This window comes from Crocodylus siamensis, chromosome 3 (genome assembly GCF_052110815.1).
Source record: "Crocodylus siamensis isolate JL-2025a chromosome 3, ASM5211081v1, whole genome shotgun sequence".
In the NCBI taxonomy this organism is placed as follows: Eukaryota; Metazoa; Chordata; order Crocodylia; family Crocodylidae; genus Crocodylus; species Crocodylus siamensis.
In genome coordinates, this window is record NC_143397.1 from 80,776,831 (window position 1) to 80,791,916 (window position 15,086).

General features: G+C 40.9%; 1 protein-coding gene across 16 annotated transcripts in view; it reads left to right on the forward strand.

Moving 5' to 3' along the window:
• CDC14B (cell division cycle 14B) overlaps nt 1-15,086 on the forward strand; it is a 63,995-nt gene that overhangs the window by 34,828 nt on the left and 14,081 nt on the right. For 8 of the 16 annotated variants that reach the window (XR_016441251.1, XR_016441252.1, XR_016441248.1 and 5 more), the window contains exons 9-13: nt 217-447; nt 3,664-3,802; nt 3,957-4,110; nt 4,855-4,955; nt 7,497-7,642. Coding sequence is in view for 11 of the 16 variants with exons in the window: in XM_090038585.1 (XP_089894711.1) it covers nt 217-447; nt 3,664-3,802; nt 3,957-4,110; nt 4,855-4,955; nt 7,497-7,608 (737 nt within the window). In the remaining 5 variants the exon portion in view is untranslated. Of the gene's footprint in view, nt 1-216; nt 448-3,663; nt 3,803-3,956; nt 4,111-4,854; nt 4,956-7,496; nt 7,643-8,434; nt 12,838-15,086 lie in introns of those variants that run through there. The other 8 variants (XM_090038578.1, XM_090038579.1, XM_090038581.1 and 5 more) reach the window with 2 other exon arrangements.

Genomic DNA, 15,086 nt, shown 5'->3' on the forward strand with positions numbered 1-15,086 from the left:
CAATTGTGGTGTTTTTTAAATATTCATCAAACTCTGATTTCCTTAGCTGTTTTTCTTTGTTTAAACTTAGCAGTAAAAAAACCATAACTTTTATTTTAATTGTACTTGAATTGGGTTTTGGTTCAGATTTTATGTTGAACATACCTTCTTTTAAAAACTGTATTGATTGTTGTTGCTGCAGTATTCAAGATTGTTTCCTTTTTTTTCTACCTATAGGTTATCCCCATCATGCCCCTGAGGCTTATTTCCCATACTTCAGAAGACATAAGGTCACCACCATAATACGCCTCAACAAAAAAATGTATGATGCCAAACGATTTATTGATGCTGGTTTTGAGCATTATGACCTCTTCTTTGCTGATGGAAGCACACCTAGCGATACTATCGTCAAAACATTCCTCAATATTTGTGAAAATGCTGAAGGAGTTATAGCAGTGCATTGCAAAGGTAGATCCTGTGCATTTATATTGTATGTGGGAGTTTAGGTGGCATGACACTTTGTTTTAGAAGTTCTTACTTCCAGTTGCTTATAACTTTGCCAAACTAAATGTTTCAGCTAAAATGTTCCATACTTGCTGTCTGCTGCATCTGACTTCTTTAATTTCAACCATCTCTTCAGCCATTTCCAAGAATGATGTCAAGGGAGAATGGGCCTGCCAATAGTAATCTTTTCAAAGATTTGGCTAGGAGAAAGTGCTGGTGTTTCTATGCTTTGCAGCAGAAAATTTGAAATTTGGCAGGTAGATAGCTTTAAAAAGAAACAAAAAAAATCCCAACCAAAACTCCAGCTAAAATATTTGTTTTTAAAAATCACATTGCGCACATAATCTGAACTGTGTGTTTCCAGGCCCCTACTCAGCTTCCAATCAGTTCTTCCAGAGCCCAGATAGAACAGACAGAAGTTGAGGCCCCAACATTTTTCTTCTGTTGAGCGTATTGTTCTGAAGTCTTCTGTCAAGAGTATAGTGCATTTCTTTTAGTATCTGGTTCTGGATACTTAGCAGTCTACTATAGTTACTTTTTTAGCTCAGCTGGTAGAGAGGTCTTCTGCTGGGGTATAAATATTGTGGGACATCAGCAGTCAACCACCAAAGGTCAATATATTTCTTATTTTTTTAAAGATGAAAACTAGGAAACTTAAATGTGTTAAAAAACCTTTTAAAACTATCACAATTAGTATTGAACATTCAAATCTTTAATTCTGTGCCATATTTACTTCTGCTTCCTTTTGATACAGTCTATATAATTGCATACTATTTGCTCTGCCTGATCCTTCAGATTAGTGCAAGTGTTTCTTGATTTAAATGAAGAAGACAGTCTGGTCTCTCATGGTCAGGTCTGTTGCCTGGAACTCAGGAAAGCCCTTTCTTGTTCCCGGTTCTGCCACATACTTGCTGTGTGATAATGTTTCATGAAACTCTTGTTTACCTAGAAAAATCGGTGAAAATATTTTGGCACCTTGATTTGCTGATCTGCATTAAAGTTTACAGTTTGAGCAGTTTCCTTAATTGAGCAGTGTACCCGAATGTCATGTAACAATAGTACAAGAGCTTTTCTTCATCTGAGTATATTAAGAAGGTGCTGATTTGTTTCTCTCCAAAATCCAGTTTGTTGTATTCTGCTGTGTAATGCTACAGCGAAAGCACATCATACATCTTGAGCATATCATACCTGTCTTGCAAAAGTAAATCAGCTTTTGGGTTCCTAAATAGTTTGGGACTTACGTGCCAAGCAGTATCTGTCTCCAACTAGGAGTTCTGTGGAGTAAAATTGATTGAATTCGAGATATTTTTCCCTTCAAACCCTTCTCCCATCTCCTTTTGACTATCAGTTAAGTGGTAGGGCTCAATGATTTGAACATTTTTCATGGTGGGTTCTTGGCAGGAAGTATCCTAGAGTCACTGTGCCAAAACTTAGATTTGTTCAGGGAATATTGCACAGCTTGTCTCCTTCCTTAGGTTTTGATAACAGTGGTTTGAATATTCACATTGAGAGAATAAATTGGTGGTCATTGTGTTTTAGGATAGTTGAGCATTTGTTTTATGATCATATGCAAATTGTATTTCTAAGTATTTTATGCCATCTAGGTATATAGATGACTCTAATAATGAATGAAAAAATAATGTATTCCTGTATTCTAATATTATAAAAGCTATAGTCTTTCTGTCCATCACACTTAATTCGCAATCTGATTGGCTCATATGATCAGGGGACAACAGGGCAGGCCCTGTGGGGTGAGGCTGCGGGACCTGAACCTGTTCAGCCTCCAAGAGAGAAGGCTGAGGGGGGAATCTTGTGGCCTGTTATAAACTAGTCAGGGGATCAGCAGGCACTGGGGGAGTCACTGTTCCCCCAAGCACTTGTGACCAGGAATAACGGTCACAAGCTGGCAGAGGGTAGGTTTAGGTTAGATGTCAGGAGGCGCTACTTCACGGTCAGGGCAGCTAGGGTCTGGAACCAGCTTCCAAGAGAAGTGGTGCAGGCTCCTACCCTGGGGGTGTTTAAGAGGAGGTTAGATGAACACCTTGCTGGGGTCGTTTGACCCCAGTACTCTTTCCTGCCATGGCAGGGGGTCAGACTAGATGATCTGCTCAGGTCCCTTCCGACCCTAGAAACTATGAAACAACCAATCAGAGTGTAAATACAGCATTCGGACAAGAGGTGGCGGCATGGTGGAGCACTGCCATGATGGTGGGGATACTGGGGCTGGAGCAAGATGTGGGGGAGCAGTGGGCCTGGGTTGGCGTGGTGACAGGGTGGGGGGAAGATGGAAGGAACGGGCCTGGCCCCAAAATAGCATCAGGAAGTCGGGGGTGGGGGGGGAGGCACATTGGGCCTGGCCCAGCCTTGAGACAATGGCAGGAAAGGTGGGGGGGAGCCGGCACTGGCCCCACAACAGTGGGAGGGAGGGTGGGCAGGGTGCACCAGGCCAGGCCTGGCCCTGAAACAGTGGTGGGGAGGTTGGGGGGAGGGGCAGGCCTGGCCCTACAGCAGAGTGGGGGAAACAGGGAGTGGGCCTGGCCCCAAAAGTGGGAAAGGAGCTGGATGTAGAGCTCTGTCCCCACCTGCACCCCCTGCCCATCGTTCTTGATGGACAATTGGCTAGTATAAAATATAAAATAGTTGGCTTTGAAAGGCTACTTGATTCAACAAGCGCATATTTATTAAAAATGTAAATCAAATGTAGTAACTTCATAAACCAAAACTACAAGATGGGTATATCTATTATACAGGTATCACTTGATATCAACACAAGCTGTTACAATGCAGCTACATCTGCATGATAGTATAGCAGTAGCTCTTTCATGCAGAGCTGAAGTTAAAAGTGATTGATCTAAAATCCATATCATGGCAAAATCATGGACAGATAACTGGTAATTTATGCTCCTGAGTGACAGCTTTTCCCCTCTTCCTTTCAAATAGCTAAAAAGTCCGTTTGTCCGTTGTGTAACACTCTTATTAAAACAATATGCTACGTTACGAATATTGTATGTAACTTTAGAATCCAGTGGCCATCTAAGTTTTGCCAGTAAGAGGTTAAGTACTCATCAGCCATAGTAATAACATTAAGGGACTGAATAATTTTGTTCCTTTGTTTTGGACATTGAAATTTAAACCAGTGTGGTGCGTGAAAAACCATGGCCTCTTTTCTGTCTTCCACAGCTGGTCTTGGCCGGACTGGCACACTTATAGCCTGTTATATCATGAAACATTACCGGATGACAGCTGCTGAGACCATTGCCTGGATTAGAATAAATAGACCTGGCTCAGTGATTGGACCACAACAACATTTCCTGGTAGAGTAAGTAAACTGTTACTGTGCTAGAATAAGCAATTTGGAAAATTGTGGAAGACTGTTTAATAAAAAAAGATTAGTTCCTTTAAAACAAAATGAAATCCTACTGCTATTTTCTGAAAAGTTTATATAGCTAAATATCTTTTCGTTTTTGTAATAGGAAACAATCAGAACTTTGGACAGAAGGAGATATTTTCCGTGCAAAGTTAAAGGGGAACAGTAAAATTACTGTTACGAAAATCCTCACAGGAGTAGATGATATTTCAATTAATGATGCAAAAAACCGGAGAACTAACAGAAAAGACACTGAACTGGTAATCGTCCAAATGTTGTGCTGTTGTAAAAGGGCATAACAGCTGTTGATGGTTTCTTGGGGCATGGACAAAGCTGTGGGTATAATAAAACTAAAATTGTCAAATTATTCTTCTATGTTCTGCTACATTCTTTTTAATACCAAAATATTTGGAAGATGAAAGATATCAAAAGCAGGCATTAAAGATGGAAGTACTGGTGAAAGAGTGCCACTATTATGCCTAAACCTTTTAATTAGGTGAAGAATCAGACAATGAATCAAGATTTTGAAGTTTGCCAACAGAAATACCTCAATTATAGTTCAAGTGGGCTCCCTTATTGAAATGCCTTTTTCTACCAGGAAAACTGATTTCTATAATACTGTTGCTTAACCATAGGCATCTACTGTAGAGGATGGTGGTCGTGGTCTTTTGAAGTCAGATAGGAGTTGGAAAGGAATGTGATAGCTGAGGAATAGAAGTCAAGATAATACAGTGTATGAGCAAAGGTACTGACAACATTTTTATTGTTTCAGTGTCAGATGCTATTCTGGCCAAATAGCTCATGCAGTAGTTTAAAGGTCTGCAGATTTAAAAACAGTAGGTGAGAGTATGAAGGATATTTTTCATAAAGCTAATTTAGACCTCCCAACTTTCTTCATGAGGAAATTTATATCAACTCTGTCAATAGTTACTTGTAGAACAAGCATTAATATCTCAAGGGGTATATGTTAAAATCTTTGGCTTATTCCTTGTTTACTTATTCAGTATAGTGATGAAGATGAAACAAACTGTGTAACTCAAGGCGATAAACTTCGTGCTCTGAAAAGCAAAAGGCAAGGAAAAGCTACAATCACAGTTCCACTAACGTAAGTTAGGTTTTTTCGATGTATAAATACCAGAATTTTTTTCCTGCTCCACCTTCTAAAGGTTCATTGATAAAGTCTTTTTTCCCAGTGTTTAAAAGAAATATGGATTCCCCAGCTTACTATAGGCTTAGTGGGTTTGTTTGTTTGTTTGTTTGTTTGTTTTTGTTTGTGCTAAAGAACTGCATTCAGCTTTCAATTTTTCTCATTCTTATTTTTCCTCTGCTGTTGTGCTGCATGTCCCACCACCTACTGCCCTGTATCTTAATGTTCTTGACAGCTCATTTCATATGACTAGGAACACTTCCTTGACCTCACTTTATTGGAATGTTTATAGAAATAAGAATGTTTATTGGAGATTTTCAAATGCAAAAACTAGTTTTTGTAGAGATTTCTAAATCTTCCCAAGTGTGCATGGTAAGTTGTTACTTTTAGGGGGGAGTGACATTTGGGGATTTTTTCCCTGCCTTGCTTTGTTTTATTTTTAAGCTAAGGGTACGCTCAAAGAGTGAAGTCTAGTAGGAAACAAAATAAATCAAACATGTTTTTTCTAGGCAACTTTAAAAAGTTTGTTTTGGTTCATATATTTGGAAAAAAACTAAGTAGTAAAAAAAAAAAATGTTATTTAAAATATAAAAACAATATAGGTTTACCATGGAACTCCTTCCCCTGCTTCCAAAGGTTTGAGCTTGTGGTACAGTTAAGGTGGTTTAAAATATTTACTAGATTGACAGAAATAAAGCATTTGATATAACCTAGAGTCTAAAATTGATTAATAACATTTCACCAAATATAAATCTGTATTTTATCATAAAATGCCTTTCAATTTCTGTAAGGTAGTATTTGTTCAACTGAAATGGGTTTGGGGGTAGGAGGTTCTTTCTTGTTTATTTTCGTCAGTTTGGTTTTTTTTAGCTTAGCTGTGCAAAAAGACCAGGCTTACTTTTAATATTAATTCCTGTTAATTTATTTTTTCCTGAGAGAACATCCTTTCCCAGATGTTACTGGTTTTATGAGTAGAGACCTACCAAATTAAAAATTTCATGATATTCATGGAAACCATGAATTGCGTAGGACCCCTGTGAAAACACATGGGGGCTGCAAATAAGCAGGGGAGAGGGGGGGATGGGGAAGAACGGGGAAGCTACAAATGGAGGCAGGAAGCCCTAGCGTCCTGAAGCGTGGGGGGAGTTTTGCAGTGGAGTGTACCCCCCCCCAACACCTCTGGCCAAGGGGCCCCAGAAGTCCCACTCCTCTCCCCAGCGATTGACAGGTGTCCATATGTCAATCTCTGGAGTGGGGCAGGATTTCTAAGGCCTCTCAGCTGATCAGAGGTGTGGGGGAGCTCACCATGTTCCACCACAAAAATGGTGCCTAATGCAGGCTAGGACCACAAAATCCAGAGGCAGCCACTGTGAATTAGGTACGTCCCTGTTTATGAGAGCTCCCTGCAGCCTCTCCTGTGAGCAATTCTGTCAAGTCAGAGTATAGCAGTACTTCACTAAAATTGTTTCCGGATAAATTTTAAAAAGAGAGGAGTGTATCTATGGTGATCCATAGATAGTCTTGTGACTTTAGTCTGTGGTAGTTAATGTAGCATCTGCTGCAAGGAAACCTGCATATTCACCTCTCTTAGCATCTCTTTCTGCCTGTAGCCTCTTCTGCAGTTAGCAGCTCCAGAATAGGTAGGAAATGTAAATTCAGATATTCCAAAATGCAACTGAAGTTCATCATTTGACCAGCAAGATTATCTAAAGGAATAAGGCAGAATAAGAGTTTTATTTCCTCAGCGCAATAATTGCTTTAAACAATACATTGTGTACTAAATGCAAGTACTGGAAGTTTGGAGAATTAATATCTTTTGAGAGTTAGAAGCATTACTTTTTAACTAAGGCACAAGGGATTTGTATTTAATACTCATTAGTGTTTATCAAAGTTGCTCATATAAATCCTCTTTGCCTGGAAGAATGGATCTTTTATGTCAGTGTTATAATTAGTAATATGCTGTACCTACAGCAAAAGAACTACTGAATTGGTTTTGTTGCAATTTTGATTGTAGAAAGGTAACCTACTCTTGCCATCTGGATGTCTTTGAATAATTTTTGTTCGCTGTTTTAGTAATGGTTATGACTGACAAATGATTTGATATTACAGCAGCATGCAGCAGGGAAATAGGAGTGGCTAGTACAACAACTTTTCTGTTTGTTCAGCTGTTTTTTTTAATGAAAAGAGATACAAGAGTTTAGTGCTATGCTAAGCTCTTCTAGAATTCATATTTCATTAAGTGCAGTGAACTTTTCTTGGAATAGAAGGCCCACATGGAGTTATTTCATGTTGCTGTGAAACCTGTTTTACGTTGTTTTCAAATAACATAAGGACAAAACTTTCTATGGTTGCATGGGCTATAACATTTGGAAGGGAGAAAATGCTTGGCCTAGTTTTTAAAGGTTGATTTGCTTTTTAAAACTTAACTGGCTAAAATGCACCAATAGCTTTTGCGTTTGAATTTTTGTTCATCTTTTCCTCCCCCTCACCCCTTTCTAGATGGCTCCTAGCTATGCTGGTGTCTACACTGTGTAGCATTGTCATCTGGTGGATTGTTTGTGGCTCCCTTCTTCCCAGCCTGCTATTCTGTCTAGATGGTTTAAGAACATAATAACCATCAGGACTCCTTGTGAGAGAGCCACTGTGTAAGTGTCCCATTCCATTTCTCTACAAAAGTTCACTTTTTTATCCAGTATGTTTCATAATTGCATGCTTTTCATATCATGTTTCTTACTGGCTTTGTGGCAAGGGTAAATTTCATTGATTTAGCTTTTAAGAAAATAACAATAAGCTCTTTTGAGTGATCATATGGCTGGCTTGCAATGTCTCTTTGAAATATGCTGAGCAGTTACAAGTAGGATATTTCATAGTTTTTGACGATCTATTCTCTGCATGCTAGTGCAAATGCTGATATAATTTTAGTTAATATATATATTGTTTAACGGAAAATCTTGTCCTTCACACCTCACAAGTACATCAAGAGGTTAGTTTTCCTTTTTAGTTTAGATTTCTTAAACTAGTTGGAAAATTGCTAAGTTCCCTAAAGTATGAGTTGTCTTTTGAATCAAGATTTAGAATTTGTCAGTAAATCTACACTTACTAATAAGTCACATTGAACTAAAGGAGCCAGAGTAAAACAGGGCAGAAAAAATCTTTATCAGGGATTTTATTAGTGTTTAGGAGAGCTGCATTGTTCAGTCTAGCCAAGAATGATGACAGCAAATTTAGTAACCCCAGGAGATCTACTTAGACATTCTTTTAAGTGATTGAAAAAACTTGACATTTCATTGAAGAGCTGTTTTCGGGGGGGCAGGAGGGTGAGAGAGTCGCACTCTTCTCGCACATTGTCAGCAGACTTCAGCCTTGGCTCTCTCTACTTGTTCATGCCCTCTAGTGGTTTTGTGGACGGCACTTTCATTTTTCTTAACCTGTTTCAGAATGAATGTACTGATCAGCTTTTGCCAAAGGAGCCTGGTTTCCACCTTTGAAGTCATGAAGGGTTCTTGGACTCTGTCTTTTAGGCAAGTAGGCTTTGTAGCAGAGAGATTTGTGGGGTCAAATCCACTGCACAGTTTCCTTTCCTGTATGACATTGTCACTAGAGTTTTTTCTTGCAGAAGATTGGCAAACAAAGATTTTTCTGGGAGAATGCTGAAGATTTCAGTTGCTATCATAAAAAGTGGGTAAAAAATGTTGTGCCCTACAATGGTGAGAATGCCTTGAATGGGGCTTTCAAACTGAATACTAAAGTTAAGCCTTTTACTCTCGCTCTTCTGATTTTACCATGTTTTACCATTCACAACTTCCAAAGAGCAAGGAAGTTGCCTTCCTCTAAAGTTTAAGGGGGCAAAAAAACATCAGAAAAGGAACTGGAGAAATTATTAAATCTTCAGATTCTGTTGAGCACTATCAATTTGTAATCAGCTGGCATGGACCTACAACTGCAAACCCCATCGCAAGAGAAAGGCATGTCTTTAATCAAGAAAGAAAATTTGGATTACGCACATTCTGGGCAGTGAAGAACATAGGAAGCATCTTTTAAACTAAGGTCTTGGGTAGTCTACAATGAAGATGTAATCAGAGATTGGATTAAGCACCCTCTTCTCTCTTTTTTTAAAGGCACTTAATGACTTGGGCATTTTTATAAAAAGTGTGATTTATTTATTTATTTATTTTTCCCCCCCTCCCTCCAAGTTCTAAATTGAAGTTAGAGTTGACAGAAGCTCAGCACTCTGAAAAATTAGGTCTCATTTAGACGCACAAAGTTGCACAAATATGGACTTGAAAGCTGAACTTTAGGTTTGGGGCTTTGATTTCTTTAAGCCTTGCTCTTAGTTTTCGTATTGTAGAAAAGCAATCCCTACAATTTCCTGTTCCCTTCTTTTGAATACTTCTGTATTCTACTTAAATGCAGTTGTTTTCAATTTCTCAAACCTTCTAACATGATTGAGATGGCCATCATGTGAATAATTGAGTAGTGATGTCTCTGTCTGATTTCTAGGGATGTCATAGTATAGAGACTTGTAGCAGAAGAGAAAATAGCTTTCCCATTGCAAGCTTATAGATCTTCACTTTTTCAAAGTTAACGTGTTTGGTAGTCTGAGGGCACGATCAAACTGCTAACTAATTTAGTGAGCGGTTCCTTGCTAGCAGGACAGAAAACTCCACTGGGCCCTTCAGAGGAGACATGCCTCTGCTTGTTTTTTTCCTCCATAAAATTTTATCCTTTCAAATTAAAATCTAATTTTCTTACCTTTCTTAGTGCACACATTAACATTTTGATTTTTTAAGGGTACTGAAGTATTAGTTCCTGAAACTGTGAACTGCTTAAAAGATTAATTCTGCACCTACTGACCTTACTACTGTCCTGTTTAAACAGTTGTGCCCAAGGTAAAATGTACTAGCCTGTACAGAGGTAGCTGAGTAAAGAAGATGCCTTTGTGAATAGCTGAGTATATGCGTAATGGATCTACAAAATGAAGGTTCCATTACAGATCAGCTATAAATGAAGTCTTTTTAAGTTGCATGTTTAGGCAGAGTGCTTACCAGGTCTTTTTGTGATGTGTACTTTTGTTTGGTTGGTTAAACAGTATTTCATTGGGGTTTTCATAAAGTTGGATTCAAAATATAGAACAATAATTGTCTTTACTAATGTGAAGTGGAGCAGGTACCTTACACAGTCTAAGGAGTTTGATAAGTACAAATAACACTCAAGGAGATGTCCTGTGGATTTCATGTCTAATTTTCTTCTGCATGCTGATTTGCTTCTAAGGTATTTGATATCAGCTGGGGTTCCAAGGTTATATGATGAGGAAATGATTACCTCTTCAAAAGCAGTAGTTTCACCTTGCATTAATGATTCAATTGATTTAATTGTGTTTTGGTTCCAAGTTCCATGTGCTGAAACTGGTTTCTTAATTTCTTCTTCCTTATGTTGAATATTCTTCCATGTTTATTTAGGGCCCTGTCTACACTTATTATATACAGATGAGTCAGACTCTTGATGGGAGTTGTTGACTGATTCATTTATAGTGTGGTTTCAATTTGTAGTATAGATTAAGGCTTTGAATGTCCAAAGCTCTAGCTCAGGTTATAGAACATCAGGTAATGCCCTGATTATTTTACAGATCAAGGTGGGGATGTGGCAAGACCTCTACTCCATTGTAATTCTCAACTCTTGGGTGATGTTCCATGCAGCTTCACAGTGTAATGTCAGTGAGGTAAAAATGTGACACAGCTACAAGTAGTTGATGTAAACCTTCTGGGCTAGATCCAGGTTGTCAGATTCATCCATCCCCCTATGCTGGCACCAGATTATGGAGCTTCTCGGGAGATCCGTAGGCTATGGACCTAGCAGCAGAAGTGAGGTGAGGAGTGTCTAGGAGCTGTGGGAGTTAACCCTGTTGTCACTTCTGTCTCTGCCCCCCAGCTGCCAGCACGCGTTCCCAACATGGTTCTGTGCCTCATACTTCACTGGCAGGTCCCACCCCCAAATTCCCAGGTGGCCTAGGAGTCCTGCAGGTCAGATGGCACACTTCTACAAGCCAGTTGTTTGAAGGTTGATGCTCTTGAACTATATCATTCAAAAAAGTTTTATCTCCAGCTGTCTTTTAGTCCTTTTATTTAGCATATTATAGAATCATAGAAAAGTAGGGCTGGGAGGGACTTTGGGAGGTCATCTAGTCCAGTGGTTCTCAGTCCATGGGTTGTGATCCAAAAGAATATATGAAAGGGTTGTGAACAAACTTTAAAAATGGATACTCCTTTAAAGGAGAAAAATGTGGGAAACCATGGTTTTTTCCCTTGCAGGCTGTCAGAGTTGCAGCCTGCAAGGAGCTGCTTGGGGTCTCCCATGTCACATCCACCCTCTATCCCACGCACACGGGGACTGGGGGTAGAGAGGTGCAGTGGATCGGGAGTGAGGGGCACTGGGTCAGGACTGGCCACCAATGTTTACGTATAGGTCCTGGTACAAAAAAGGCTGAGAACCACTGGTCTAGTCCAACCTTCTGCCAGAGGCAGGATCCCCATCCATGCTATCCCATGTAAATTCTTATTTGACCTGTTACTGAAACTATACAATCAACCCTATTGCACAGCTGCAAGGCATAGCACCCTAACCTACCACAAGTAAAGCAGAGGAACAAGGGCTATATTTATCAGAACATTAGCAAAATTGGGATTTTTATGGGGATGTGGTAGGGAGTGGGTAGGTAGGGAGCTGAGGCTGAAGAGAGTGATTCTTTTATCTTGATGTGAGTCGTGGTTGTGAGATACGGTTGGAATTGGAGGATTTTTGTGCAGGGGTTTTGGTTAGGGGGGTGGTAGCTGGAGGAAAGGCGGGGTTGGAGTTTTTCAAGTTTTAGGATACTCTTTGGGGAATCGTGTCTGTGGATTGTTTGCTTTATTGTAAGCCACTCTGAACTATTTTGATAGGGTGGGCTATAAATAAACAAATTATATACAGCATCTGTTCAGGTAGCCATTGTCAGCTCTGCATTAGAACCTCTTCAAAGATTCACTTCTGTTTTTGAATTCAGCATCATTTCTAAAGTTATGCAGGGGAATAGATTTGAGTCTCTTAATCCTGATATATTGAAAGCTGGATACAGGTGTTTGTGTAGGGGAGTTTCTTAGGGCTTTGTATTAGGTCTGGGAGCAGAATTAAATCTTTCATTGACATCAGTCCTAACTTGGTAGTGTCTTGAGAAAGCATGTCTGCTATATACAGCAGTACTTACTAAATGTGTTCTGATAATTGTAAATTATAACACATCTTTGCATTTTTAGATTTTTTAAGATAAGGAAGTTAAAACCTGACAGGCGAATTAACATTACCATAGGAACCTGGCTTAATATGCAGTTATCAGTAATTTTTTATACTCCCTTACACTTGGTTAAATGTGTAGCTCAATTTTCGCATGTTCTACAACAGGTGGGCAAGATGTGGCCTGCCAGGCCATTCTATTCGGCCCGTGGGGCACCTAAAAAATTTAGAAAAGTAATATTTATCTGCCCCTGGCTGCCTGCCATGTGGCCCTCGATGGCTTACCAAAACTCAGTAAGCGGCCCTCTTCCCAAAATAATTGCCTGCCCCTGTTCTACAACATATAGATCATAAAACAAAAAATTGTATAGTGACAGTTAACATATACTACACCTTAATATATATATTTAGCTTTTTCCATTTTACAGCTATCTTATATGAAGAAGTTCTGGAGGTTTTGTTTTATTGTATGAACTGGGGAGATTGTCTAAGTCACAATTATGCTAGAACATACTTCTCTAGCATTTTACGTTTCTGTTCATACAAGCAAGAATAAACCATATTGTAACACAAATGTGGTCACAGTCTTCTTTGAGAGAGAGATTCTTTTATTTTCTTTTTCTAAGGGTAGACAAGTTTTTCTTTGTTCCAGTTACATTTGGAAGTGCCTAGTGATAGATGGGGAAGAGTGCCAGTCCCTTGTGGCTGTTGGAAATATTTGTGAGGCTTAGTTAGCAAAAAGGTAGCCAACCTGTTCCTGTTATGTGGCCATATTGTGACAACAAAAAGAGAATTTTATATGAAAACTTTAGAGTTTATATAGCATTGTAGAAGACAGTAGAAATGTATAGAGACCTTATTTTGCAATCTCTAGTTCTCTTATTTCATGATTTCTTCCTTCTTTCTTGCCTTTTAAATGTTTAAATGTTCTAAGTTTTTGTGTATGGTGAGACACATTACAGTCTCGCAGATCTGTCACTGTTTTCTGGAAATGTTATCCCCCACTTGGCTGAGTATTTATATCCCTTCAGTTTTTGAATGGGTGTTGCTGTATGTAACAGTGTGTATATGGCACCATAGCTTACTGTTGCAGTTTTGTTACACTGGCATTTGAAAGAAAGATTGCTGATAGTTGAAGTGTGGAGCAGGTTTTGTTTGATTTTGATTTTTAAAAAAATGCTAGTTGCTAGACTGTATAAATTTGAAACAAATCCAGATCAATAAAGCCTCCGTAGACAAAGGTACAGTGGCTTAGAAGTCTGTTAACTACCATCCTTATTGATTCATACACAAAAGGTAGGGCAGCTGGCACTTTAGGGCATTTGTACACATGCTTGCACTGCGGTGCTGGGTGCTTTTAAAAACGCCCAGTGCGTGCATTTGTATAAATAGCAAAATGCACATCAGTACTGAGAAAATAGCAGCGGTGCACTTTTGAACTAAAAAACATCGAAGGTATTTTAGATCAAAAGCACGCTGCTGCCATTTTCTCAGCACTAATGCGCATTTTGCCATTTATACAAATGCATGCAATGCAGTGCTGAGCACATCGGCTCATGCGCAGAGCAGATTTGCTTAACTGAGTCTGTTGCGATGCAGACAAGTGTATAAATGCCCTAATATGCCACCCTGCTTTCCTTTCTGCCTGACTTCAGAGTAACACAACTAATCATCTCTTGCTTCGTAGATCGTCTGGGAGTCAGTTTTAAACAAGCATGGTTTATATGGTCATCGCTTTGTATTGGCAAAAATGGATACCGTATTTTTCGGACCATAAGACGCACCTGACCATAAGACGCACCCAGTTTTTATGGCAGGAGAGACTACGTGTGTCTCTCCTGCCATGACGGGCTCCTTGCCTGCCTGTCAGGGCACTGTGCTGCATCACATAGTCCCGGCCGGGACGTTACCTGGTACCGTACCTAGCTGCCTCCTGTCTCAACGTTCTAATCCTGTCAGTCTGTCAGTGTCACACACACACACACGCAGGGGAGGCGTGCGCTGTGCCGATCATGTGACCTGACTGACTGACTGACATTGAGACTCCAGGAGGCGGGACTTCCCCCACACACACAGCAATCCACAGCATGGGAATGGCAGTGGACAGCAGACAGTAAGCGGGCGCATGGGACCGCAAACAAATGTTCTGGGGTACCACACTGTGACAGTCAGGCTAGGAAAGGGGAAGGGTGAACCCCCCTTCGGGATAGCGGCTCACAGTGGAAGGGTGCCGCTATTCCCCTGGGCCGCCGTTGGTCCGGAGTAGATGTTGGGTCACCAGGCTCCCGCCCTGGTTCTCGCCCACCACGACTTGTTGTAAGGTTCAGTGGGACGGCTCCTGGTTCTCCGTAGCCCGGGTCCCTGATGGTCACGTTGCGGGGCTCCGCCACCCCCTCACACCCCGGCCTCACGCCCCCTTGGGTCCTCTTGTGCTCGAGGCCCTGGCCCTCGCCCGGACCTCCCTGGCGATGCTCCTCGCCAGATCCATTGTCCGTGGCCAGGAACCTATCCGGCCAGCACCAAGCCTTTGTTCGGGGTCCTCCTGGGGGTACTCCCCACCGGGTTCCCGGCCGCTAGTGTCCGGCACCGGTCTAGGCGCCTACGGTGCCTCGCTGGCGCCCTCCTGGGCCCCCGCGCAAACCCCCGACCTGTAAGTTCCGTGGGCTGGCGGGGCACAGTCCCAGTACTCCCCATCACTGGCGTCCTCCTCCTCTGGGTCAATCCGCCACTCTCCGCTCGGGGTCCTGGGTCTGGCTGCTGCTGCTGTCCCTCTCTCCGCCGGGGCGGACGGCCCCTCCCCGCCGGGGTCCGCACTCCCGCCTG